Source organism: Apodemus sylvaticus, chromosome 10 (genome assembly GCF_947179515.1).
Source record: "Apodemus sylvaticus chromosome 10, mApoSyl1.1, whole genome shotgun sequence".
Taxonomy (NCBI): domain Eukaryota; kingdom Metazoa; phylum Chordata; class Mammalia; order Rodentia; family Muridae; genus Apodemus; species Apodemus sylvaticus.
In genome coordinates this window covers 78,938,583-78,965,898 of record NC_067481.1, presented here as the reverse complement: position 1 = coordinate 78,965,898, position 27,316 = coordinate 78,938,583, and the positions used below count along the sequence as shown (strand labels likewise).

General features: G+C 43.6%; 1 protein-coding gene across 4 annotated transcripts in view; it reads right to left on the bottom strand.

Annotated features, from left to right (window-relative positions):
- Itk (IL2 inducible T cell kinase) overlaps window positions 1-27,316 on the bottom strand; it is a 116,463-nt gene that overhangs the window by 24,667 nt on the left and 64,480 nt on the right. For 3 of the 4 annotated variants that reach the window (XM_052194776.1, XM_052194778.1, XM_052194779.1), the window contains exons 2-7: window positions 16,680-16,784; window positions 14,672-14,753; window positions 12,531-12,659; window positions 8,619-8,659; window positions 5,213-5,364; window positions 2,619-2,684 (exon numbers count right to left, since the gene is read on the bottom strand). In XM_052194776.1, coding sequence (XP_052050736.1) covers window positions 2,619-2,684; window positions 5,213-5,364; window positions 8,619-8,659; window positions 12,531-12,659; window positions 14,672-14,750 — 467 coding nt within the window. In that variant the 5' untranslated portion in view covers window positions 14,751-14,753; window positions 16,680-16,784. Of the gene's footprint in view, window positions 1-2,618; window positions 2,685-5,212; window positions 5,365-8,618; window positions 8,660-12,530; window positions 12,660-14,671; window positions 14,754-16,679; window positions 16,807-27,316 lie in introns of all 4 variants that reach the window. The other variant, XM_052194777.1, reaches the window with a different exon arrangement.

Genomic DNA, 27,316 nt, shown 5'->3' with positions numbered 1-27,316 from the left:
TTTGGCACTGGATGACCAACCGATGTGCTTTTTCCTCAGTTTCCCCTAGTTCTTTGGTAGGGTTGAGGCCTTGTGGGCATCCCTCCATCCGGTTTGGCAGGTTCACTGGTGTCACCCTTGTTCAGCTCATGGTTGAACGGTTGTGTCGGTGAGACTTTATGGGTGTAGCTTTTGCCAGTACTAGGAGATTCTGTCTCACAGTAAACTCCCAAATATTCTGGATCCTACAATCCTTCTGCCTCATCTCTTACAAAGTTCCCTGAACCGTAGGGAGGGGAGTGTTTTGTGGATGTACTCACTTGGACTGGGCTCCACAACTCAAGGCAGGCGAGCTGGCTCAGCTAGTAAAGGCGATTGCTGAGACAGTATGAGTTCAATCCCTGGATCACAGGGGTGGGAGACGAGAACCAACTCCAGGAATTTGTCCTCTGACCTCCACATAGCTTTCATGGCACACACAAGCACGCTCTTGTGTGCACAGTAATAATAAAGTTTGAAAGATTTCAAACTTGCAGAAAAGTTATAAGACAATAATATAAAGGAACTCCTATTGATCCTTTACCTAGATGAACCAGTGGCTGAATGCTTACATATTTGCTACTCTCTGTAGATAATTTAGAAAGATGGTTAGGTATACTTAATCATTGTATTTATTTATGATTGTGTGTATATGGTGTGTGTGTGTGTGTTGCACACTCACCATGGTGTATGAGTGCAGAGGTCAGAAGACAATGCCATGGAACTATAGTCTCTCATCTTTATGCACATTGGGATTCACACCCAGGACATTGTTGCCAGTGAACAGCAGGCACTTTACCCAATGAGCCATCTCAGCGGCCCTGGCAACTTTTTTCTACTTGAGAGCAGACTTTTACTCCTAAGTACTCCATGGTATGTTTCCATGATTTTTTTTTTGTTTCCAAAAAAAAAATTTGAATTTTAATTTAATTATTGAATTTTAATATCAATATCTCTATGTATTGTCTACTTGCAGACCTTATCAAAATTGTATTACTTTCCCCCATATTGTGTTGGTAACAAAACATTTTTTATGGTTATAAACACAATCCAGGGTTACTCGTGCATTTAGTCACTACATTCCTTCGTTTCCTTTAACAGGGTTTTTCAGCCCCTTGCAGCCTCATCATACTTAATTGCTTTTGAAGAATGAAGGCAATATTTTATAGAAGTATTACTTAATTCGGACTGTTTTCTGTATCCTTGTGATTAAATTCATATTGTGCATGCTTTGGGGCAGGGATAATGGGCAATATTTTGGAGTCATGTTGAGATGAATGTTGGTCATAAGATGGAGTCTACCAGTTAGCTCTATTTTGTAGTTACAATTGATTTAGGAAGGGGTACCTTTGATCTTACAAATATCATACCAGGGAGTATGATAGTTTACCCCCTGGATGCAGCATCCGTTGATTTTGCCAGAACTGACACTCTGAGCGACAAATCCTGGTCTTCAAGCTTTGTCAGCCTCCCACCCCCACTGCTTGGAACCCTCCTAAGAAAGAACTTTGTCTTATTTGTATAGTTATTTGCCTACCTATCCATTTAGGTATTATTTATTATGAGTTATAGTCTACTACTATCCTTCTTTATTTTGATACTCAACTGTTTCAGGGTGGTCAGTAGGAGCTTTTAAAAAAACAAACACCTCACTTCTGTGCCTGTTTGACTTGATTACATCACTGAAACACAATTTCAAAAAAAGATTAGTTCTTTGCTTTTTAGCACAAGAAGATATCCCAAGTTCACCTTGTTCCTCCCTTGCCTCGACCCTGGAGCCTGCATTCCCGGCTGTTTCCAGAAATCACAGTTCTCTTTAGTGGGGAATGTCATCAGGAATGAGAGCTAAGCGCTGGGGTAGACCTTCCAGCCTCTGAGCTAGGCGGGTACTTGGTATGCAGTCTCAAATTTTATCTAACACACATTTGATATTTCTACCAAAATTAAATCTATAAACTCTTTCGAAGTTACAGCTTAGTAATAAACACTCAGCACAGCCCAGTGAGATTCTGAATGTCTGTAGGTTTGAATGTTGTTCTGTTATCGGCAATACTGTTTTTAACCATGCGTTAAGTCAGGTGATAGATATATTATCCATTATTCACAGGGATTTTCTTTCTCAAATGACACCAACACTTGGGATTCCCAGGATCTCCTCTTCTACAGACTCTTCTCCAGGCCCCTAAGAACTATCCCATTATAGAAAGAGAAGGTATATTACTAACTACACTCACTAAACCCTTATTGTTTCAGTGATCAGCGACTAGAAGAAAAGAAAGCAGGCCAAAAGGGGAACCACTGGACACTTTTATAGATAATCAATAATTTATGCTTGACTTGGGAAGAAAACCTTAGTATTGTCGTTCTAAAAACTTAATTGTAACAGGTATGGTGGCACATGCCTTTATCTGCAGACTTAAGAGGCAGAGACAGGCCAATCTCTGAGCTTTAGGCCACCTTGGTCTCCATAGTGAATTCTAGACCAGCCAAGGCTACCCAATAAGACCCTGACTCAATAAAACAACCAACCAAACAGACAAACAAACAAAAACAGATAAGCAATACACAAATAAGTGAGTCAAAAAAGTACACTATCTTACTCATAGGTTTCAAGGTTATTTGGAGATTTTTCCACCAGGTAACTGCTTGGTGCATACCCTTCATGCCTGTAAAAAGGAAAACAGGTGTTGATTAGCAAAGGAGTGATTTTCATATCTTCATTTAATAGATTTAATCCACAGATGTCATTTAAGAATGGGAACCCTCACAGTATTTGGCTTTTGTCAAAAGGCATAAGAAATTGAAGTGAGATAGCTCATAAAAGTAACACTTTTGGTTGAAAGCAATGTGCTCCAGCAAAAACATAAAATATAGCTGGGCGGTGGTGGTGCACGCCTGTAATTCCAGTTCTCTGGGAGGCAGAGGCAGGTAGATTTCTGAGTTCGAGGCCAGCCTGGTCTACAGAGTGAGTTCCAGGACAGCCAGGGCTATACAGAGAAACCCTGTCTCGAAAAAACCAAAACCAAAAAAAACCCCAATATATATATTAGTTAATTATATATATATATATACATATATATATATAATAACGAATGGCTATTTTACTAAAAACCAATATATATATTAGTTAATTACACACACACACACACACACACACACACACACACATACACACATATATATATATATATATAAAATAATGAATGGCTATTTTACTTAAAAGTCTCTCTGCTTGCTGCCTGCTCTCAACAGGAAATTTCCTCTACTGGAAAAAAATACTTTTCAAATTGTATTTTCTATAATTAATTTTTGTGATAATCAGTAATTTTCCAATTTATACAATCATTTCCCAGTATGGAAATCAAAATAATTGAGATATAAAAGCCCAACTTTCCACCTACAGGCCTTTAAGACTGTTCCCAGCTGGTGCAATCCATGTTTGGATTTAAAACCTCCCTGCTTGAGCACCTTTGGATAAAGAACCAGGAGAAGGAGGACAAGGTCAAGCAAGCAGACGGCCTCTGTTTGTGATCTTAGCACTGATCTTAGCACTCCTTAGCACTGAGGAGGCTGAAGCAGGAAGCTAGCTGTGAGTCTGAGGCCAGCCTGGGTTACACGTTGAGTTCCAGGCCAGCCTGGGTTACCTGGTGAGTTCCAGGCCAGCCTGAGCTACAGTTTGAGACCCTGTACAGGATTACAAATAAAGGTCAAGGGCAGACTGGATGCCAAGGTGAAGCACCACCTTAATTTGTGTTGAAATTAATCATAGAGAAATGAAAAACAGCATGGCAAAAGCAATCCACATTCCCAATACATTTTTACATTGTGATAGCTTTGTAGATCCTGAAGGTGCTCTGTATTCACCCCACAGCACCAGAAAGCTGATAAAGAGTCCCGTCATCTCTCTTGGTTTCCAGTTTTAACCGGTAAAATGAGTTATTTAAACTTGATGTCATGTAAAAATGTCTCCAGATTCTGCCAACATACAGAAAGATATCCTTCTTCTGTGCTCTCAAAGCTTAATGATAGCCAATGCTTGCTTTTCTATAATCTTGTTGGAAGGTATGTAAATTTGGTAAAATTAAACTCTCATCTACTATGACTTACCATAACTCAACCTTTCCATACTTAGAATTGGGATGCATGTGCACATGTATGTATGCATGTTATGCTATGTAAACAATGCCTGGTCTTCAGTCAAACTTTGTTCACAATAACACAGAAGGGGCTGCAGAAATGGCCCAGTGGTTAAGAGCACTTGTTGCTCTTACAGAGGCCCTGGGTTTGACTCCCATAATCACTAACATGGTGGCTCACAACCACCTGTAATTCCAGACCCAATGCACACATATGGTACACACAGTACTTCATAATATTAACACTTGATATTAGTATATTAGAATATTGTATATTGTATTAGTATATTGGTCACAGTAATTGTTTCATGTTAGACAAGGACTCTTGAGATGTTTTTCATCCATGCCCCAGAGTAAGTCGTTAGTATTTGCAGAACCTTGTCCATACATGATTTAATGACAGTTCTCATAACAGAGTCACTGGTGCTGTCTGGGACTTTCTACCATGACCACTGCTCTGGGTCATCTTACCTGCCTTTTCTTTCTACTTACATCACAATGTGGTGTATTTAAAATGTATTTTAAAACTCAAGGACATAACAGAATGAGTGGAAAATAAATGGGCATTTAGACAGGTTGAAGACTGTGGCTTAAGATGAGGTGGAGGGAGTGTGTATGGCATTGGAAGCATCCCTGCTCAGCCTCAGGGCAGCAGCAGGAGATGGGACATACATTCCTTCCTGAAGTTGTTTTGTCCCTACAGTAGCCATGCGCTTGCCTTACCCTTTCTTTCTTTCTTTCTTTTTCTTTCTTTCTTTCTTTCTCTTTCTTTCTTTCTTTCTTTCTTTCTTTCTTTCTTTCTTTCTTTCTTTCTTTCTTTCTTTCTTTCTTTCTTTCTTTCTTTCTTTCTTTCTTTCTTTCTTTCTTTCTTTCTTTCTTTCTTTCTTTTGTTGTTTTTTTGTTTTTTTGTTTTTAGGAGACAGGGTTTCTCTGTGTAGGCCTGGCTGTCCTGGAACTCACTCTGTAGACCAGAATGGCCTTGAATCAGAAATCTGCCTGCCTCTGCCTCCCAAATGCTGGGATTAAAGGCGTGTGCCACCACGGCCTGGCTGTCTTACCCATTCTTGTCTTGAACGCGCCACCAGTGGATCTCAGAGCTGTCCAGCAGGTAGTACTCTTCGTCACACCGCAGCGCCAGCTCCTGAGGATCGTTGGTTTGGTAGTCGTACAAGGCAATGACCAGGGTTTCTTCAGGTTCCTGAAATGACCTCTGGGGGAGAGACAACAAAACCAAGAAAAGACACAAGCAGGGGTTGAGTCCCTGGGATTCTGGATTTGGGTTAGGTCAACTTGTTAGCTCCTGCTATCACTGGGGTCATTTGTAGAGGCAGCTGTTTTTGTCAAGTAGGCGTTCTGTACGGGTTAGAATTGTGGAGGTGAACAGATACACACATCAGCAGTCCCCACTTCCTGCATTCTGTGAGGCAGATGCTGATCTCACTGAATTCCAAGAAGACATTCACTTTTCACACAAATTTATTCGTTTCTATGTTGGCTCATCTGATTCATGGGTTTGCCCAAATCCGTCAAACCAGAGGCTAGGAGGGCCTCAAGGGTCCATTCCACCGATGCTTTCATTCAGAATGGGAAATCAGATGTCATGGCAGGGAACAGACATAGTCCACTCCTGGAGAATTCATCTCAGTGTTCCCTCCACAGTAACACATGGTGCCTCTCTTCCACTCGCAGACACCTTCGCCTATGCCTCTGTCCCAAACCATATTTCAACTAGCACAAGATATTAATGATACGAACAGCTCACAAGACAAACAACTGCCAGAGATCAAGATGAGCACACTTGAGTACTGAGTGACAGATTTAGGGACAGGGTAAATATGGGAAAAGATTGAGCTACTGGTTAGAAGGGGATGTAGTGTTGAGAAGCCACGATTCTGAGTACACTGAAGGGATTTTGTGGGGCTTGAAGTAAGGTGGTGGGCTGGGTTCTCCAAAGAGCAAAGAGCCCATGGATCTGAGTGCATGAACTCAGATCCATGGGCTCTTTGCTCTTTGGAGAACCAACAGTGGATGAACTGTGTTCGAGGCACTGGAAGAAGCTACCAAAGTGACATGCTGTTCATGGTACTGTAGATCCAACTCTCCAACTAACCCTTAAGAGGAAAAGGCAAAAGGCTAAGCTGGAGTTTCAGACAATGGTGGTACACTTCCCAGGGGTCATGCAGAACACTTAGTGGGGGAGTCAGATGTTAACGAATGTACTACAGGTATTTAAAAGTCAAGCACCATGAAGGCAAAATGTTCTGCAGTGGCTCACAGACTTTCCAACTTCTGAATGTCCTAACAGACATTCACATGGGGGGAAACCCTGCATAGGATTATAATATACAAGAGGCCTCTGTTGCTTAGTGGACTTTTACAATATTCAAAAAGACCCAAAGGGTAGGTCTCACTTTAACCCAACACAAAGGGCCGGTTTGTCCAGGAGTGCCACTACCTCTGCCTTGAGGGTTTACCCTTGGTTTAACTTAGACTGCTTTGGGGAATTGCTTGCCCTTCTGGAAAATATTATTACTCATGGAAACAGTAGAACTAACCATCAAGAAAACATCCCTGCATCTACTGCACTTAAGTTGCCAAAAACAGTGGGTTCTGTCAATGAGTTTGGCAGTGGCTTATTGCATCATGACTTCCCATACACTCATAGCGCCATATTTACATTAACAAATACAATTTATTCTGTTTTTCTGTTTTCAATATTACAATATATTTCTTGATTCTCTTTAGAGGTATTTGTTTATATATGTTGTCCTATTTAAGATTTTTAAAAAATATTTATTTTTCGTTTTCTTAATGCATGTGTGTGTGTGTGTGCGTGTGTGCGTGTGTGCGTGTGTGTGTGTGTGTGTGTGTGTGTGTGTGTGTGTGTGTGTGTGAGTAGTGGTGCTCGCCAAGGCCAGGAGAAAGCACTAGATCAGCTGGAGCTGGAGTTTCAGGCAGCTGGCTATAACCTATACAGGTGTGGGAACAGAACTTGGATCTTCTCTAAGAGCAGTCATTGCTCTTTACTGCTGAGTCATCTCTCCAGCCTCTACTTAATGGATTTCCCCTCAGGGTAACAGAAGAATCTTTACACAGCATTTCTCATAAAGTGTGGACATTAGGTATGATGTGGTTGAGAATCACTAAATTAAATCAAGGGTTGGTATCGTAGAAAAGAGGGCCAGAGTCTCAAGAAGCTTTAGCTATCAACCTGATAACAACTAAGAAGTATCTTAGAAGAGATTGAGAATTGAGGAACTTCCTAGATCAGATTGGCTTATGAGCATGTCTGTGGGGGATTGCCTTCTTGTTGATGTAGGAGGGTCCAGCTCACTGTGGGCAGCACCATTCCTTGGGCAGGTAAGCGTGAAAAACATCAGAAAACTAGCTAGGTAACACGCATCTGTGGTTGGCTTTGAAGTAGGTTCCTTGGTTGGAGGTAAGGCTGTGTGGACTAGCAATCCAGCCTGCCTACAAGTTCCTGCCTTGAGTGAATGCCTTAACTTTCCTCAAGGATAGACTATGACCTGGAATTTAAGCCTAGTAACCCCTTTCCTCCCCTAAGCTGCTTTTGGTCAGGTTATCTTACAACAGCAAGAGAAATGAAGCTGGGATGGACCACAGGGCCCGAAAGCATGATGTTAAATGTTGTTTCTCTATATGACAACCCAAGATGCCATTGCCCTGCAGGGAAGAGGGGAAGAGGGAAATGACTTCAAGTGGCAAGGAATAAGAGAAACATTGCAATGGATTTAGACATGTGGACGACATGGAGGGATCCAAACCCTTGAGATGAAAGTGCTCACAAAACACCACAGGCACTGCATCTCTAAGGAACCCTAAAGTCCATGGTGGAGCTGGAGGAGAGACGGACAAACAGCAAATTCTGGCTTTACTTTCACTGACATTGAGGGCAAGGGAGGAACAGGGTAACTTCAGAGAGAGCAGTGGGTGGGCCTTCTAAGGGGAAAAAGAGGGCAGTGGGTTTGCAAGCCCCGGCTGCCAGGAGGCTGCTTGAGTAATGCTCAGTATGGTGAGGCATAAAAACAGCTTGGTACCAGTGTTTGTGGACTGTGTATAGCAAGGTGGTGGCTCAGAGCCTTAGTGGTCCTTTTAGTGGACAGAGTCACTTAGTTAGTGGTTCTAAACCTGCGTGTCCTGATCCCTTCGGGGACCAAAGGACCTTTTCACAATGGTCACATATCAGATATTTACATTATGATTCATAATAGCAGCATAATTACAGTTATAAAATAGCAATGAAAATAATTTTATTGTTGGGGGTCACCATGATATAAGGAGCTATTTTAAAGGGTGACAGCATTAGGGAAGTCGCGAGCCACTGCACTACATAGCACCCCCAAACCCAATTTGTTAAACATACCCCAATAGCTGTCTACCACAACCAAACAGACCTAACAGAGACCACAGGTGGGCTTATAGACATAAGCCCACGTCACTTACCCTGTTGTCTTCAGGAGTAGGAGGAAGAGGCTTCTTTGAAGCTGAAACAATAAAAACAGAGAAAGAAAATGAACATGAAACCACAGCCTTTCAGAGAAAAGGGGCCCACGGAGAGAAACAGAGAAAGGGGCAGAAGGGGATAATGAAATAGAGAGTCCGGAATCAACTTTGGTAGAACCTGTCTTTCATCTCTTGCACTTGCTAGTTTCCAATTCCCTTTTCTAGAAGATACTAGAAACTTCCAGAAGTCAGTATTTTGGGATTTTCTTCTGTATCCTCTGACTGGGGAAGAGCCAAGATTTGGGCTCTTCTCTGCGGGTAGACTTTCGTGAATACTCATGTTACCTTCTGAGATCAGGAGTGGGAATATGTGACTCAGAGACAGTGACTCACCACCTTCCTGATGCCACTGCAGGTCTGATGAGGTGGGAGGGCTCTGCGCTTTCTGAGTGGGCTGAGATTGCTTTTAGTTGTCTTGAGGCATTTAAATATATGGCCTCGATGTCTCACTCAAACTATACACTTTCAAATCAATCTTTCTCTTTCTCTCACTTGTGTCTTCATGTCTCCTTTCACTCAGCTCTCATTCTTCTTGCTTCTTTTCTCCTTTCTTATCCCTATCTGCATCTCTGTCTCTTGGTTGATCTGGGGACTATATTCCTTATGTCATACACATCACAGGCCAGGCCTTGAAATGGACCAAAAGTAGTGTGTGTGTGTGTGTGTGTGTGTGTGTGTGTGAGAGAGAGAGAGAGAGAGAGAGAGAGAGAGAGAGAGAGAGAGAGAGGAGAGGTGAGGCCATAGAGGTATGTGCATAGCTTATAGTTCAGTAGGAAGATCTTAAGCACTAGAGATAAGAGAACGGGCTGTATAGGCAGGCTAGAAAGCCTTCATCCCTACACATGGTAGATCTGAAGACAGCCCACAGCACAGATGTCGCAGGTAAGACTCATGTGGATACTAGAGCTCAATCTCATTGGCTGGTGTATACAGAGAACAGACAAAGAAATCATATACAACCAGAGCTTAGGCTTCTGGGTTGGGGTTATTAAAAATTCAATGGTTGATCATTTGTATCCAAGAATAGCAGGTTTAATCACCAGCAAAACACACACACACACACACACACACACACACACACGCACACACAAACACACACACGCACACACACAGTGTGTGTGTGCGTGTGTGGTCACATCTAGTTTCTATTTAGCATGGGACTTGGACCAGAAAAATGGATTAACCCTAAAATGACCTGAATGAGCCCATTCTCTGTGATCGGTCACTTTCTCTTTCCGTGGTGATCTTGTTCTTTCTGCTCCCATTCTCCCTCTGCGTAGTTAGTACTGGCTATGGTGGCAGAAACGTGTGTTGTCAAGTCATTTCCTCTCAACCATTCTTCTGTTTCTCAGATGCTGCTAGATCTCAGACTCAGATGTCTTCATCACAAATAAGAAAATCTACCGGGCTCGGTTACCAATCACTGAGAGCTCATCAAGGGCTGGCAGTGAGCTAAGAGCCTTCTAACAGTCTAATGAGTTTTCCAGCAGTTGTTCAAAGCAGCGGCCCATTATTCTATACATTGATGATGTAATTACCTGAGAGGCTCAGAGAAGTTAAGAAACACATAAAGTTATACAACAAGAAAAGGATGCCACCAAACCAAAGAGGACACATGAAGGGACCCATGGCTCCAGCCGGGTAGCAGAGGATGGCCTTGTCGGACATCAGTGAGAGGAGAGGCTCTTGGTCCTGTGAAGACTTGTTGCCCCAGTGTAAGGGAATGCCAGGACATGGAAGTGGGAGTGGGTGGGTTTGTGAGCAGGGGGAGGGGAGGATGGGATATGGGGATTTCAGAGGGGAAATGAGGAAAGGGGGATAATATATGAAATGTAAATAAAGACAATATCTAATAAAAATAAAAAAAAACAATTATGAGAGAAGTAACCAAACAATAAATAAATAAAAAGAAAAAGAAAAGAAAAGGATGTGGCTAGGACTTCTTTCTTTTCTTTTTTTAATCCCAAAGCCCTATGCCTATAGACTATTGATGTATTCAACACTAGGAATCTTATGAGCCTTTATCCCAGGGATATGATGTGCTGTGTGCACAGTGAAGTGTGCTTCTCAAAGCTGCTTGCCATTCTGCTAAAACTATGGGGAGTGGTGCTATTTAACTAAGTCAGAAGGGATGGCAGTGGCTTGCTGTGCTACAGTAAAGTTATCAGCCAAATGGCTGCACCTCACATGCATGGCCCTGGCTGAATGGCTGAGAGCTGTTCAGCTCTTGGGGACAGCAAGGAAGAGCTTGCAAAGACCAGCCCTCCCTGAGGCAGTAACAGTGAGTTACTCGATGACTAGTAGCACCTCAGCCACCTGTCTCTGGGTGAGGGAAAGCCTATGAACCCTGCTGATGAACTCTGCAGCCGATATGGTGACAACTACAAAATGGAAGCAGATTAGAAGGGAATCCAGTGGGGAATTACATTACCTTAGGGTCCTGAGACCTCTCTCATACCACTCTAGCACTGAGGACATTAGGGACCTAGGTCACCAGGTGACTTCTCTGAGGGTCCAAAAAATTGGAAGCAATCAGAGACCAGCTCTGTCTCTGGGAGGGCTTCCCTTCAGGAGCCAGACATCCTGCCAACCCTGTAAGGAGATCCACACAACAAAACTTTCTATTCTTTCTGCTTGGATACAGCCAGCAGGATCAACAGCACCAAAGAGTAGGCACTGACCTCTACAACGCTAAACATTATTCATGCAGGTCAGCAGATTGATGACCTTGATTCTTTCTTTCCAGAGTGCAAGGTGAAAAGCCGTGGTTTTTAAAGTGTCTCGTAGAGTCTGTGACTCAGGAAGGCATGGAAAACCCAACTATGTGTTATATCCGCATTGTGTCAGGGCAGTAAAAACCACAGGATGAGAAATAGTATCAGTGGTAGGAGAGGCTGAGAGATGAGAAAAACGCAAGTTCAGTAATCAATCCTTTCTATCCCTTTCTAACTGTGACCTTGAACTGCTCAAGGTTGTCCATCTCATGTAAGACAGAAGCAGTAAATGCTCAAAGTATGATGCTCTGAAGTGCACATGAGTAGAGCTACAGTTAGTGGGAGGTGGAGGTATCCAAGCCACCACAGCATTAGATAAAAATCAAGACACAGTCTAAACCCCAGGACTGAGCGTTTGATGGAAAAATGAAGAACAAACTTTTGTTTGTTTCTACTTTGCATTTAAACTATGGATTCCTTTTCTCTGAGACTAAGTAGGTCAAAGGCAAGTCTGAAGACCAGGAAAGAAGAAGCCAGAGTTAAAATTCAGAGAGGTTTTTTTTATCTCTCCCTTTAAACCTTTAGGGTTGAATTATATAATTAGACATATGCATGGTATGACATCAATAAAAGAAATAAATATTGTGTACTTTACTATCTAAGCAGACAGCCTGGACAGTGGTGGCACATATTTTAATCCCAGAACTCGGGAGGCAGAAGCAGGCAGAACTCTATGAGTTTGAGGCCAGCCTGGTCTACAGAGTGAATTCTCGGACAGTCCGAGCTACAAAAAGAAAAAGAAGTCTAAGACTGTTCGAATTCCCCAACAGGCTAATGATGTACTTCTCAAATTTTACTGTCCCCCATGGATCTTGTTAACATGAACATTCTGATCTAGTAGACTAGGCAGTGCCATATACATTATATCTATAACTAGCTCCTAGTTAGTATAGATGGTTGACCAATGACCATACTTCGAGTGCATCAATTTTGACATGGAAAAGAATGAAAGTGGTGGTGGTAGACAGAGGTGCCCCAATGAGAATTCTGGAAACAGAGAATTTAGCCGTCCATCTCTAATGCCCTGCTGATGGGAAGCTGAAATGGTTTCCTCTTTAACTCTTTACCAAAGCCTTACCATTCTTGGTTGGGTCGTAGGGAGCACAGCCTCCTGCGAGCTTCTCCAGCTGGGAACAGCACCTCCACCGCCCATCCATCCAGAAATTAGGGTGATACTTGGATACCAGGCTGTTGTTGTTCCTCGTTTCTGAAAGAGTTGGTAACAACTGAGCAATCATTGCTAGGCCAGTTGATGAAGCATCGCCCATCTTCTCACTCCCTGCGACTGGTCTGTCGCGTGTGTCCCGAGTCCTAACTAGAACAGTCAGGCAACCCCTATGTTGTTTACTCAAGGAGCACGGGCTACATTAGGCGGCAGCAGTAGATCTAGCCTCTTTCCTGTACCTGCTTCCAGTTGTCTGTGTGTCTTTAGGATGGGGAACTCTTGTCTGAGCCTCAGTTTCCCCAGATTTCTCTGTTATGCCATCAACTGGATGAGTGGGCTCTATAATGAAGCCTTGAGGGTTAAGGGGAAGGTTGGGAGGGTGGGCATTTCCAAATCTCTGTTTGAATGACAGCAACTTTGCCTTTTTTTTGAAAAAATTTTTTTTGTAAGGAAAGGTTCCATGTCTTTAAAACTGAAGGTATAGTTAAACTTCAAATCTTCTGCCTCTATGTTTCATGTCCCAGGATTCCAGGTAGGAACCACCATGTCATGTCATGTCATGTCTGCATAGTGCTTTGTTATAACCCAGGGCTCCATGCATGGTAGGTAAGTACTCTACCAACTGAGTTGCCATGGGGCCCTCTAAATTTGCTTCTGTTCCCTCTAGGCTATGACTTTGAAGTAAAACTTGTTAGGAATAAACGGGTCTCTGTTAGTGAAAAACAAGAGCCCACCCTCAAAATTAGTTGATCTCTAGCGCTCCTTCCAGTTTTGAAATGCATATCAAAACCCCACTTCAGGAAACAGGAAAATGAGTGTGGCTGGGGTTCTTTACTGAGTTTGACCTGGTGTCTGTTTGCGAGCCATGGCTACCGGGCTTGAGCGTGCTTTGTGGCTGGTGTAGCGCTTGCTGGGTCCTATCCCATTTGAGATTAATTTGACCCTGGAAGCCTGTAAGTTATCACATTAGTCTCATTTTCTAGACAAAGGTATTGTGGCTCCAGACATAGTAAGGGCTTGCTCCCTTACTCCTGCTCAAGGCTGCTTGAAGGCAGGTTTCCTGACACACTGGGGCTTCAGGCTAAAGGGTAAAGCACAGTAACACTGAGCAGGTACTGTTCTCAAGGGAAAGTTTTAAAGGCACTGTACACACCCTAACTCATCTGATTCTCACAACAGCCCTAAGACTGTACTTAGATAACCTTTCTAGCCGAGGAAACGGAGGCACACGGAGGTCCAGGTAAATCCCTAACAACTGGCACTTTCCAGATTTTCGCTACAGCAGCCTGTCTCCACATCCCACGGACTTAAACACCATGTGGGTTTTAATTATGCTGTGGGTTCTAATTATGCTGTCAGGAACATGAGGCTGAGGAAGTAGCTAACTAGGCATGGGGGTGCACACCTGTACTTCTAGCATTAGGGAAATGGAGGCAGGAAGATCAGGAGTTCCAGGTCAGCCTTGGCTACTTAGAAAATTGAAATAACAATTCCACAAACAAACAAATAAACAAACAAACAAACAAACATGCTAATGGTTCTTGGGCATTGGCCATGGTTGCTAGTTCTAGGTGTTTTGCCCACTGCAGCTGTGTAGAGAGATTCTGAGTGCCTTCTCTCTCTAGTTTAACAGCTAGGGAGACTGCAGTTAGGAACTTGCTTAAGAACAGAAGGAAGAGGCAGGATGCCAACCCTTGCGATCTAACCAGAGGGGCCCTCACCCTAACCTTCTTTGCTCCCCTAGAGTAAGCAAACCATTTGTAAAATGCCAGATAGTAAATATTTTAGTTTTGACTAGCCAAGAGGCAAAAATCAAGGGGATCATGTGGGTGCTTATATAGTCCTTTGAAATGTTTTACATGAAGCCTTACACGAACAGGTGCTGAGCTGGATTTGGCCAATCCCTCGTTGCTGCTCCTGGGCCCATGACAGACACTGACCAACGATAAATGGATACATTTTGAACACCAGCTCCTCACAGAGTCCCCTGCGTTCCTTCATGGAGCCCGGCACAGGATCAAAGCCCCAGTGACTCAGCGCAGGAGTTTAATTACCTTCTTTAAGGGTCAGCACCCAGCGCTGCCGGCTCTCACAGTCCGGAGCAAACACGTACAGGAGGTAGTTGTCATGCATGACCTGCAAGCACAGAGTCCAAGGTGAGCAGGGCACTGAGAGATGGGGAACCCACGTCAGGTCCATTCTGGTATTCAGCATCATTTATCTGGGTGACTTGGGAGCCAGTGTGCTTTTCACCAAAATACTTGGGTGCTGTGGCCTTCCAGTGTAGACAGCTTCTCTTGGGTGTCATGCCACCAGTGGGTATACACAGGAGAGAGAAAAGTTGGTTTCCTGACTAGATATCATGTTTATATCTGATCGTAATTTTTCAGTCATTAGAGAAACCTTCCCGGTGTATGGAAGAGTTAGGTATTAGATGACAAAAATTGAAGATTTTCTTAAAATTCTTAGTAAAGCCTGTGTGTTAGCTTGCCTTTCCTCTCTGGTGGCATCTTGCAGAATCCAAGCATGAGGCTAAAGCAGGAAACTATTAACCAAACCAAGAGTCTCTGAAATGTCATTAGTGCCCGCCCCCCCCCCCAAGTCATTTGTGATTGGCACGTTTCATTACTGGGGATTTCTGTTTCTTTTACTTTAGTCTTTACAACTTCCACCTCAGGCCGAGTGTGGTGGGGCATCTATAATCTCAGCACTGGGAGGCTGAGGCAGAAGGATTCCAACTTCCAAGCCAGTCCAGTGATACAAAAAAGAATTAAAAAGGGAGGGAGGAAGAGACAGGCGGGAGAGAGATGGGGGGGGGGGGCGACCAACTCATGGGGGTTACTTTTCTAGTTTTTTTTAAAGCTCTTTTCTGTGTCTCATTATATGGACCAACCGGGCTGGAGATGGAGCTCAGAGCTTGAACACTTGCCTGGTGCATGCTCAGGGCCCTAGGTTCAATTCCCAGCACTGGAAAAAAAAATAGCCTAAGAATCACTTCCTTCTGGTGGGCAAAGGAGAGGTTCTGGGACGTGGGAGGAGATAACTACAAAGCTTAGTGAGCAAGATAAGGACTAAAAGATAGACACTCACCTGTCAGTGGAGACAGATCTGTGACCTGTGCTGTCGACAAAGTGCTCTCGAGTAGCAAGTGGCTACGCAACATTTACAATGTGGCCAAAGTAGCAACCGGCAAGCTGAATTCTAAACTCCATCAATCTTTCTTTTGTTCTCCCCCCCCCACACACACACCATGACAGTGCATGGATATGGAGGTCAGAGGACAATTCTCAGAGTTCTTTCCACCCTCTTTCTGAGATCAGGGGATGAAGCTCAGGTCACCAGGCCTGCACGTAAGTGCTTCTGCCAGATAAGCCATTTTGCTGACCCTTTGAAAATTATTGCTTGGCTGGGTGGTGGTGGCGTACACCTGTAATCCTAGCACTCTGGGAGGCAGAGGCAGGTGGATTTATGAGTTTGAGGCCAGTCTGGTCTACAGGGTGAGTTCCAGGACAGCCAGGGCTACACAGAGAAACCCTGTCTCAAAAAAACCAAAATCCAAAATCCAAAAAACAAAACAAAACAAAACAAAAAACAAAAAAGAAAGAAAGAAAATTATTGCTTATTTAATACTACTTAATTATCATTTATATTCTTACATTTATATGTAAACATTCACTTTCTGCAGGTGGCTGCTATTTGCAACAGCACAACCATCTTCAGATGTTTTTCAGATTGTGAAATTTCAGAACTTCCAGGCAAGAAACAGGAATTAGGTCCTCTTCAAGTCTGGGGCTGTAATAAGTGGCAGAGGGCTTGCACAGCAAGTGTAAAGGCCCAGGTTCAATGCCCAGCACCACGGAAAACCAAGAACCTTTCTCTTCAAGAGTCTATGCCTTTGTGGAATGGCTGAATGAATGTCACTGGTTGGAAGAAGAACACAGAAGCTTTCCTGTGGGCTTGCTCTAAGCCCTCAGCGTGGGGGAGAACCACCCTTTCGCCATCTTCTCTCACAAGAGCCGAGGATTCTAACCATGGTCCAGGGTGCGATCCTGACGGGCTTACCTGAAAAGGGTATTTATAGTGGCACGGGATGCTAATGTCACTCTTGACAATCTCCACACACTTGATTCTGGAGAGTTCAATGGAGCCCTTCAATGTGCGCTTCTTCTGTGAGGAGACATCACATCCACTTAAGTAAGAGAGGAGACACTATTTTCATGCCAATTGTTTTCAGAGATTTACTATTAGAGACATTAAGTCCCTTTAGGTGAGAGACAAGATGATGCTTTAATGCTGATTGTTTCCAGAAATTTACTCTTCAGAAGTTTCCCTTCCCTTTGTAAATCAACCGCGGTGTTCCCAAACAAATATCCCCAAGTGCTCCCTCACTCAGTCTGAGAGGTGACTCTGAGCAAGCTCTTGGGAGAAGGGCCTTTAAAGGGTCATGATGGGGACTGATTTGCTAGTCAGTTAGCCATAGTGCCATACGCCATGGTTCTGTTGACACAGCGATGTTTGTAAAACTCATGGTTGAGCTGAGTTATGTACTCGGTGGGAACAGAGCCACGTGTATGATGACATTCCCTGCTCTGTACTATGAGCTAATTAGTAATGGTGCGCAGGCTTGGTAGGATAGTGAGACATACTGTTAGTGATGTCTTTGCCACCTCTGGCTTTGCCATGTCCCTAGGTTGTTCAAAGTTCCACAGCAGCACATCTGTACCACACTCCTGTTCTGTAACGCCCATTGGCCAGACACTCTGCCCTTCCCCCATAAAACTGTGCTGGTCCCAGGCATCAGTCCTTTGGGAGCTTGCTAGATGTGTTTTCTGAATAACTGATGGTATGTTGTTTGATAATGATGTCCAATGTTATCTGTGTATAAGTGCCATTGTCCTTAGGAAATGGGTCACCTTAACCAGTGAGACAGTCTATTTGTGGGACTATCCTCTCTAGGGAAGATGAGTTTGGGAAATGCTTTTGCATCGCAGAGCCTTTCTTGGGTGCCTAGAATGTGGATGCCACTGAGAACAGAGTTTTAGTCAACTGTGGAATCATCTGTGAAATGCGTCATTAGATTACATTCTTTCTGAAGGGGTAAAAGCAGCACAACAGAGGTGGGGTGGGGTCCAAGAGGCTTTGCCTCTTGTTAGCTCCATGAACTTGGGTAGTTCATCTAACCCAAGAACCATTTTATTTATAGCTCCTGACTACAATTCTTGCCCCGTAGGGTTGACTAGAGCATAAGAGAGGAGGATGTCACTATACTGCCTGTGACAGGTGTACTTAACAAAGAGCACTTTCCAAAGAGGTTGAGGAAGGGCTGGCTATTGCAAGAAAAGAGTGACACACGGGTAGACTTGTTTAGCACTGGGGGTTGTTGCAGCATCAAGTTCTGCAGCACTGAGATCCATCTTTGTTCTTTTGATCCTCTGCCTGGGAAGCCAGTCCTCATTTTCTAGCTGAGGCACAGAATGGCTGAAACAATCTCGATGTGAGAAGCAGACCCTGTTGAATGCAGGGAAACTGCATGGTGCTTCTTTTCCAATTTTCTTTGCAAAACTGGTTTAATCATTTTTAAAATACAAAACAAATCTATTTATGGTTACAAATAAAACAATATGGAAACTTACATGTGAGGTAAATATTTATAGGGATGTTGTTACTCTATCCCTTTGCATGATCCTGATGCAGTCAAGATAGGCAGTTTGTTTCCATGCCTAGTGTGTGTGTGTGTGTGTGTGTTTGAGGTCAGAGGTGGAAATGAGATGAGTTCCTCAACTGCTGTCTACCTTACATTTTTTGTGGCAGGATATCTTACTGAACCTAAAGTTCCCCAGTGACCTGACTAGCTAGCCTGTGAGCCCTTCCTGTCACCAACTCCCCGGTGCTGGCATTATAGGCCCACACTACCACAGTGTTTTTTATGGTTGCCAGGGGATTGGAACTCAGGTCTTCATGGCTACATGACAAGCACTTCACGGATGGAGTTGCCTTCCTGAAGCATTTGTCTTTCCCCAGCACAAGTGCAGGGTGCATATAAACAAAAAACAAGCCTTTACATATTAGCCTCATGGTAGCTTTGGTAATCTAGTTGTGTTAAAAGGCCCACCCTATAAACTCCAGCTTCCACAGCTAGAAAAGAGGCCCTCTGTGGCCCATGATGGAAGTCCTCAGGCGTTCTCTATGAAAACTACTGAGTTCTGTGGCATATGCTCAGTGCCTAGCACAGTGGCTGATCTCTTATGGTGCTTGGTTAGGACGTCATACCAGACTCAGTTTGAACAATCTCAATCAGATTTAAAGCTAATATGGTTGGCAATTCTGGAAATGTTTGTTGGAGGCCAGAGATGAACAAGCCACGGCTCTGAGTCCAGTAAACAAAGCAGTAAACATTGTCCCCTCTCATGGGGTCACACACAGGCCCTCACTGATGGTGTGCTCACTTAGTTTTTGACTCCACTATGGTGTGAAGACCATACATCGCAGCCAGGCATAGTGGTGCATGCTTGCAGTCACAGCACTGTGTAGGCTGAAGCAGAAGCACAGAGAGTTCTAGGCCAGCCTGTGCTACATGGCAAGACCTTGTCTCAAAAAGGAAATACACAGTTAACGCTGTAGTAATTCTAGTACTTAAGAAACAGAGGCAGGAGGATTACCACAAATCCAATGCCAGCCTCCCCTACATAGTGAAGTCTAGGCCAGCTGGGTCTACATGGCAAGGTTGTAAAAGACAATGGGATGGGTAGATGTCCTCAGGACAGGCCTCTGGAGAGAGGGCGCTCCCAACAGAGCAGGAAGTCTAGCAGGGGTGGCCAGTTGGGGTGAATATTCTCTACAAGGTGGGCCCCTAGAGCAGAGTGCCTGGCAGAAGGGTGCAGATTTAGTATCTCCTTGTAGTTAGGTCATAAAGTGGAGGGAAATGTATCTGGAGTCAAAAATAGGGCAAAAATTCCATGTGAAATCTGAAGTATCAGTGTCTAATAATAATGGAAATTGAGCATATCAATTATTATCATTTTAAACTGAACATAAAATCGATCGGCTGCATTCCTCTTTAGTCCTAACCTTTGAGATCCTGTATTTTTCACACACCTCAGCTTGGACTTGCTAGATTTAAGTATTCAGAAGTCACATGATTTCCAAGGAGGAGTCTTCCTTTCTGTTCAGACGCTTTCTAGTATCCATTCATTCCACACAAGGGCTTGAAAAGACCTTTGCACCTTAACCGTCATTCAAATGAGTCTTTTCTGTCAGAGAGACCTGACTACTCACCACTAACCTCATCCTCAGTCTCTGGGAACTGCTTGTGTTTCCTCTCCAATCCATCTATCCTATCAGTCTCTCTGGAGACCTTGAGAGTAGCTTTCCCTGGATTTCACAAGATTGGATCCGGAAACAGCCTACATGGATGGTCCCTCCCCAACCAGTCAACGGGAGCTGCGGGTCAGGAGCTAAACACAGTTCGGTCTTTGGGAAATGATGGTTGCCTGTAATCTTCCCAAACAACTGTGCTATTTCTGATAAAACATCAGGGTGAGGCCTGCCAAGAAAACCACACAAAAGCTACCAGAAGAGGGAGAGACCATGTCAGTCTGGCCCCACTCTTCCTTGTTTTCTGGTTGTCCTCACCAGACAAGATTGTAAGACTTTGGGTAGCATCATCTCTTTTCTTGCTATGTTCCAAGCTACACTGACTCAGGAAATGATGCCAACAGTCAACAAATGGGACTTTGTGAAGTTAAAAGCTCAGCACAGTCAATGAGTGCAGTTATGAATAAAGAGAGAGTCTCAGAGAAAATCTTTGCCAGCCATACACCTGACAGAAGACTAATATATAGAATGTATAAAGAACTAAAAGCCCCCAACCACAGAAATGTAAACAAAGCACCCAATACATGTGACCCGTATATGAACAGATCCCCAGAAGAGAGACTCTGATGTCATGGAACACATGAGGAAATGCTCAGTTTCTCTGTCACAGAATTGCAAATTAAAACTCTGTTGGGATTTGATCTTTAGCCCAGTCAGAATTCCCAACATCAGGGAGACAAATGAAAGAAACGCAGGGGAGCAGGGGAAGAGAATCCTTACAGACTGCTGGGAGGGATGTGAACTGTCCAGCCACTGTGCTAGTCAGCATGGTGGCTTCTCTAGAAGCCAACAGTAGATCTAAACACAGGAGCCAGTGATTCCTGAGCAGTTACCTGAAGGTCCCCAAGTCACGGGGGAACCCAAGTCACAGCATTGTTGACAACAACTAAGTTATGGACTCACCAGGGTGTCCATCAACAGTGGGAAGGGGAAAGACAAGGCTCTAGAGACAGGACAGAACATATTTTTTCAACTACAAAGAAAAACAAAGTTATGCAATTTGTAGAAAGGTGGGTGCAGTTGGAGACAGCCACAGTAAGCCAGGCTCAGAAAGATAAGGTTGTACTTTTTTTCTCATATGTGGTTCCTGGATTCTTATGTAGTCACATAAAATCGCGTGTGCATATAGGAAATGAAAGTAGAAATGAAACTGCAGAGAACAAAGGTGGTGGGGGAGGGGTAGAGGGAGGGGAGGGTTGTGTGCATGCACACCACACAGTGCATACTTGTGTGAAACCGTTCTCACAACATAATACCTTGCACAACAAATAACAGAAAAAAGTTTTAAAACATAAGGACATAATATTTTAAGAAGTGCTACATTGTCTCCATGTGTTTATAGAGATAGCTTATGTGTCAAACACAATCCAACCTGGTTTATGTACAAAACTGCACAAAGACTGTGTAAGTGGATTATAAGCCCTGTTTGATTCAGTAGTTTATATAACATAGAACTGGGTTGTGAGTTTTGGAGAGAGACAGAGGAAAGTAAGTAATAAAAGACAATACTATTTTAAACTTCTTTCTATGCTCCACTGCACTTAACATGACCCAACCAAGTGCTGTTTCTCTAGTACATAGATGAGAAGTTTGAGTTTCAGGAAGGCCAGCTTCCTTCATTCACAGTGAAGAGGAACCTTTGACTATTGTGCTTGCTCTGATGCTCACAGGACACTTTCATTGCCCACACTCAGGGCAGGGTAGTCACACAGCCCCTTCTCCCAGCCGTAGCTCAGTGCGGTGTCATTTCTGCTGTACTGGCCTCTTCAGAGCTGGGTTTGGATATGACCCCTGGTTTCCCAGCATGACAGCTTCTTTGTGCTGTCCCTGCCTGCTGAGCCCAGTGAAGTTACATGTCACACGTCCTCAAGAGGACATTTACGAGTGTCTGATAGAATTTCTACTTTGGTAGGGCAAAATGGAGGAGAAGGGATGTTTTCAGGTCAGGCAGATTAGGAGGGTTCCAACCCTGGCTCATTTTTTACTTCACATCCGTAGCAAGGGTTTCAACCTCTTAGCAACTTTGTATTAAAAATATTTTAAAGATTTCTTTATTTTATGTGCAGGGCGGTTTTGCCAGCAAGAGCGAAAAGTGCTCTTACCTGCTCAGCCATCTTTCCAGTCCCTTTGATAGCTTGTTTTGACAAAAATGGCAAATAATGGTTTCTTGGTCATTGAGTTAACTCAGAGGAGAGGAAACACCTACACAAACAGGTCCGAGAATTGATACCATTCAGGTGATGAACTGCCTTCACTCAAATGCTTCTCATCTCCCCTCTTCCTTTCCTTTCCTTTCCCTATCCACAAATAAAGCCTGCATCCTCTTGTCCATACTTTCTTTACATGAATGTTCTTTGGGGTGCATATGTAATCAGGACACATCACTGGGGAAGACAGTGGCCACACTTAGCTGGTGAGAAGGAAAATTGTGACAGCTGGAGTAGTTTTTCCCCCTCGTAATTTGTAAAATTAGGACAAAATCATGGAAGGGTGGCTTCCTGGCCTCCTTAGTGTGTCTTTCTCTTGGCCCACCCTGGTGTCAGGGTAAGAGAGGGCCCGCCGGCAGCGCGTTCAGTTCTTAGATACAATCAGGATTTTAACAAGGCATTTCACGTGTCCTGCTCAGGGCCTCATCCAGGGCTACCTTAGCTAATGCGCCATCTGAAAATCTGCAGTGGGCCACGACACTCAACCTGATGTCACGTGAATTAGAGCTTAAACGACTGGCTTAGGGGGTGCTGCTTTCCCCACTCGCAGCAGTTCTAAGGTTGGCTTGTGAGGCTTTCTCAACTATTGTTTCGTCTTCCGTGTGGCGCGCGCTCAGGGCAATCCCCACATTCATATTTCCACTCAAGTGGTAGGAGGGGAGGAACAGGGTGGAGAATCAGGATTATCGTGGTCCCCACAGTGACAGTGACACTGGGCCTGCTGGTCACTTCCCTACCTCAGTAGGCCTGGCCTTTGGGGCTGAGGGGCTGCTGACGGCTGCCACAGAGCATCGGTGCGGCCTGTGCTTTAGGGAAGGCCCCTGGGAGAAACCAGACAGTTACTGTCCTGGAGGAAGAGGCGCAGTCGTATCAAACATCAGTAACTAGCTGCCACTGCTGCTGCTCTCCTTCCTCCAACCTCTTTTCCCTGAGCCTGCAGGAGTGAAGCTGGAGGCCAGGGATGAGTTAAGGCAGACAGCAAGGCTGCAGCAACTGTCCTGCGGGGGCTCAGCCTCCTCCCACGCTGCCTTTTTCTCTTCCCTTGTTTCCAGGAGACCTCTCTCTCAGAAGTTAGCTGTAGTCCCCTGGCTTTCCTTTCAGCCATGTTTTCTTCCTGTGGTTTACTGTGGGGCTGTATGCGCTGAAAGCACCTTGCCTCTTTTAATGTCAGCCATCTTCTCAATAGTATTGCTCTGACTAGGCAAAAGGTGAGAATTTTACAAAAAAGAGACAGAAGTATGCTCTCATTTAACTTTCAGAGGACACTTGAGGTTTCCCTAATCACGTTATGATATTTTCTCATAAAAATATTAAAAATAGAAACCAGTGAGGTGCCAGGCGGTGGTAGCACACGCCTTTAATCCCAGAACTTGGGAGGCAGAGGCAGGCAGATTTCTGAGTTTGAGGCCAGCCTGGTCTACAGTGTGAGTTCCAGGACAGCCAGGGTTACACAGAGAAACCCTGTCTGGAAAAAATAAAAAAAGAAAAGAAAAGAAAAGAAAAGAAAAGAAAAGAAAAGAAAAGAAAAGAAAAGAAAAGAAAAGAAAAGAAAAGAAACCAGTGGGGTGGAGCTGAGGTTTGAAAATAAGGGGCAGAAAAAGAGCAATATATAAGAAAAATAAGAATATATATAAAATATATGTATATATATGTGTGTGTGTATTCTTATTATATATGTTCTTATATTTATTATTTTATAAGAATATTCATTCTTATGTTTGAACATTTTACCAAAAACATACATTTATTTTATTTATTAAGTTAATGAACACAAATATGCTTTGCGTGTGGGACTTATCCCATGAAAATGGCCACTCAAATGTGTAAAGACATGAAAGAAACTGTGCTCACTCACCACAGTCTTACTTACTGCACTAGAAAATCAAGAGAGACTTAGACACTCATCAACAGGCAAATGCTTGACTTAGTTACATTCTTCATTCATCCTGCAACAATTATATAGCCAATTAACAAGGGAGAGATTTGTTCTCTACAAAGGCACAAAAACATACGTTAAATTAAAAGAGAAGATTTAAAGCAATGGCTGAATCCTCACATTTTTTTTTGGAAAAAGATACAAAAGAAAGTAAAAAAGATTGCAAGCTGCTAATGTTGGTTTTCTCATGTGGCAAAATAGAAAAATTTCATAGCAGAAATAATATATTTCTACAATACTTAAAGGAGTTTTTAAAATAGTAAGCATGAAAAAAAGACAAAAGGAAGAAAACTCAAAAGAGTATTTTAAAGCATCCAGAAGCATTGAAAACCCCACACTATAGTACAGCAGGGATAGATAGTAAAGGGGTTCTAAATAAAAAGCTGGGTGTGTAAAATGACTTCTCCCCTGGTGACCTCATAACCCCATTTGCAAGAAGCTATAGCCAGGCATCAGCTGCCACCTGCCCTTCTGTATCCTTGGATGGTCAAGCTCACGGCCATTCCTCTGATGTTCTATATGGGTGGCCATTTTTTTTTATTCATTTTGTTCAGGAAAAAAATCACAGAGCTTTGTGTGGACATGTGTATCTTGTAAGTGAGGCGATGATTCAGCGATAATTTTTAAGCCCAATTCACATTAGATTAAAAAACAGAGAATGGAACAACAACAACAGAAAATCTTAGTTTGGATCTGTTTATAAGAAGTGTGTGTTGCTGGGCATGTTGGAGCGAGCCTGCAATCCCAGCATTTGGGACTGAGGCAGGATCATCAATCCCCGATTACTTTGGGCTCCAAAACAGGACATAGTGAGCATAGGTCCTCCAAGCCCTGGGCACCGTCTCTCGGCATGTCTAGTTTGTGACTTCTCTTCCAAAGCCTTCCATCTTTCTAGGGGAGGGCATGGGGGATGTTTAGTGAGTCTGGAAAACATATTACTTTATTTTATTTTTAAGCCCTAAAGATTCTGCAGCTAACGTAGATGGGGAACAGCTTCATGGCAATTCCGGAGACCGCGTCACAGGGGCAGTGTTTAATGGTATTTGTTAATCGGCCAACTGAGGAGCAGCAGGCAAGAGTGTTGCAGCAGACGGTGGTGTGTGTGAGACTCTCATGGAAATGAGTTAGGATGTGAGCTCCAGAATAAGTGGCATATGAATAAAGATCTTCTGGGAGTGGAAGGGGGAGTGAACGCTAGGCTAGTCCAAGAACACCAAGCAATCCTACAGGGTATGAACAGCTGGATGGAAAGATGGGCAGGAGGAATCCAAATGATTCTCAAACATATGAAGAGATACTTGGTTACTATGACAACAGAAATGCAAATACATTCCACTTAGATTATTTTAAACCTATCAGACCGGAAAAGATGGAAGCATCAGATGATAGTTGTTGAGGATTTGAGAATAAGGTTCACACACATGGCCTTGGGGAAAGTGCAAATTCTGTGGACAGCGACTTGGTCACTAAATAACAACTGTATATATCTTTTAACTCTGTAACTCCGCATCTGGATGTGCTTTCTTTCAGTGGGGCTTCTCGGCCTCTGTACCGTTGACCATTCAGTCCAGGCTTCTACCCTGTGGACACCACAGCAACCTCATCTTTGCATCTCCAGTGAGACCAAATGTCCACAGGTTACCTCTATCGGTCACGGCTATAGTCATTAAAAGTGACATACTTTACAAGGTTATTCATTCCTGTTGCTTGTAAAAAAAAAAAAAACAAACAAACAAAACAGAAGCACAGTAAATGTACAATGGAAATGTTTAATCCATTTAATGAGCTGTTTTCCACTCATTAAAGATGAAAAGGCTCCTTACACACACAGAGTCTACTATGGACTGATCTCCAAAAAGAAATTTATCAAATTTGTTAATTTCTTTCACATTTATTTAGTGGTGTGTGTGTGTGTGTGTGTTAGAGCACAATTTATGGGATTTGTTTCCCTCTCTCCATCATCTGTCCTGGAGCTTGACCTCAGGTATGGTAGCAAATGCCCTTACCTGCTGAGCCACCTTGCTGGCTCATACTGGTTGATGTGGGGTTAGAGAAATGGGGTTTGGGACAAGGAAGGGAAATTTTATTATTATGTAGCATTTAGTAACCTTAAAAACTATGCAGATATATTAGGTACTTGGGGAGTTTTTGTAAATACCCTGTCAGCACACCATTTCTGCTTGTCTGTTTCTGTGGAGATGAAAGTGGGCATATGGCGATGAGGAGCGCGCAGGTGAGAGGCCCGACAGGCCCAGGGCAGAGCCCAGGCCCCAACAGCCAGTCTGCTATAGAATCTGGCCGCATCAGTTTGAAACAGGTAAGAAGGCTCCATGAGAAGTCCTGGCCTAATGCCCTAAGCTCTGATGTGGATCTTTTGGTTTTTAGGGCTCAAAGATATTTTATTTTCTCAGTATGCTACAATTGATAAGGGCTAAGGGTTGCTTCTTGGTACAAGGGCCAGGCTTGTCTTCCTTGCTGCTCCAGGTTTTTGTGCTGACAAAGGGAGGACACCCTTTCTCTTGTCATTAGACTTGCCGTTCTTGAGAAAGAGCTGAGGCCAGCTTGGGGCAGCACTGCATCCTGGGACTCAGGTATCTCAAGCTGACAGTGGGTAAGGAACACCTTCCCACGTCTTCCCTGACCCTGTCCTTACACATCAAAGTGTCCTGGAATCTGGCACTTTCCCCTCTGAACTATTTAAACAGATAAGTGTACTGTGGTTCCTGGTCTTCATGTCTGAATTCTGTCTTCCAGACTTTAATTTCTATTGCTCTTTCATACCCTCAAACAAGACTGGAGAGCATTTTATAAACTGACACACATACCCCAGACTCCACACACAGAAACAGACTTACTCCAAAGGAAACTTCAAATAAACTTGCACAATTTACAGAGTCATTCCTCACAGAAACTGTAAGGAATTAAAGGCATGGAGGAGACTTTGAAAAGCTTCCGACCCCACTGATCTAGTTCAAATCCTTGATATTATGGGAAACAAAGGTGAACCCCCACATAGTGAGGGAGTGGCAAGGACCACCAGGAGCTGCCCTCTTTCCTGGCAGGTAGCTCTGCTGCTGCTGCTGCTTACCTATGCCACACACCGAGAATTACATCTTGTTAGCCGCTCTCAGAGCTGGAAACTTGGTTCAATGTTACAAGACACCGCTATAAAACACAAAGAA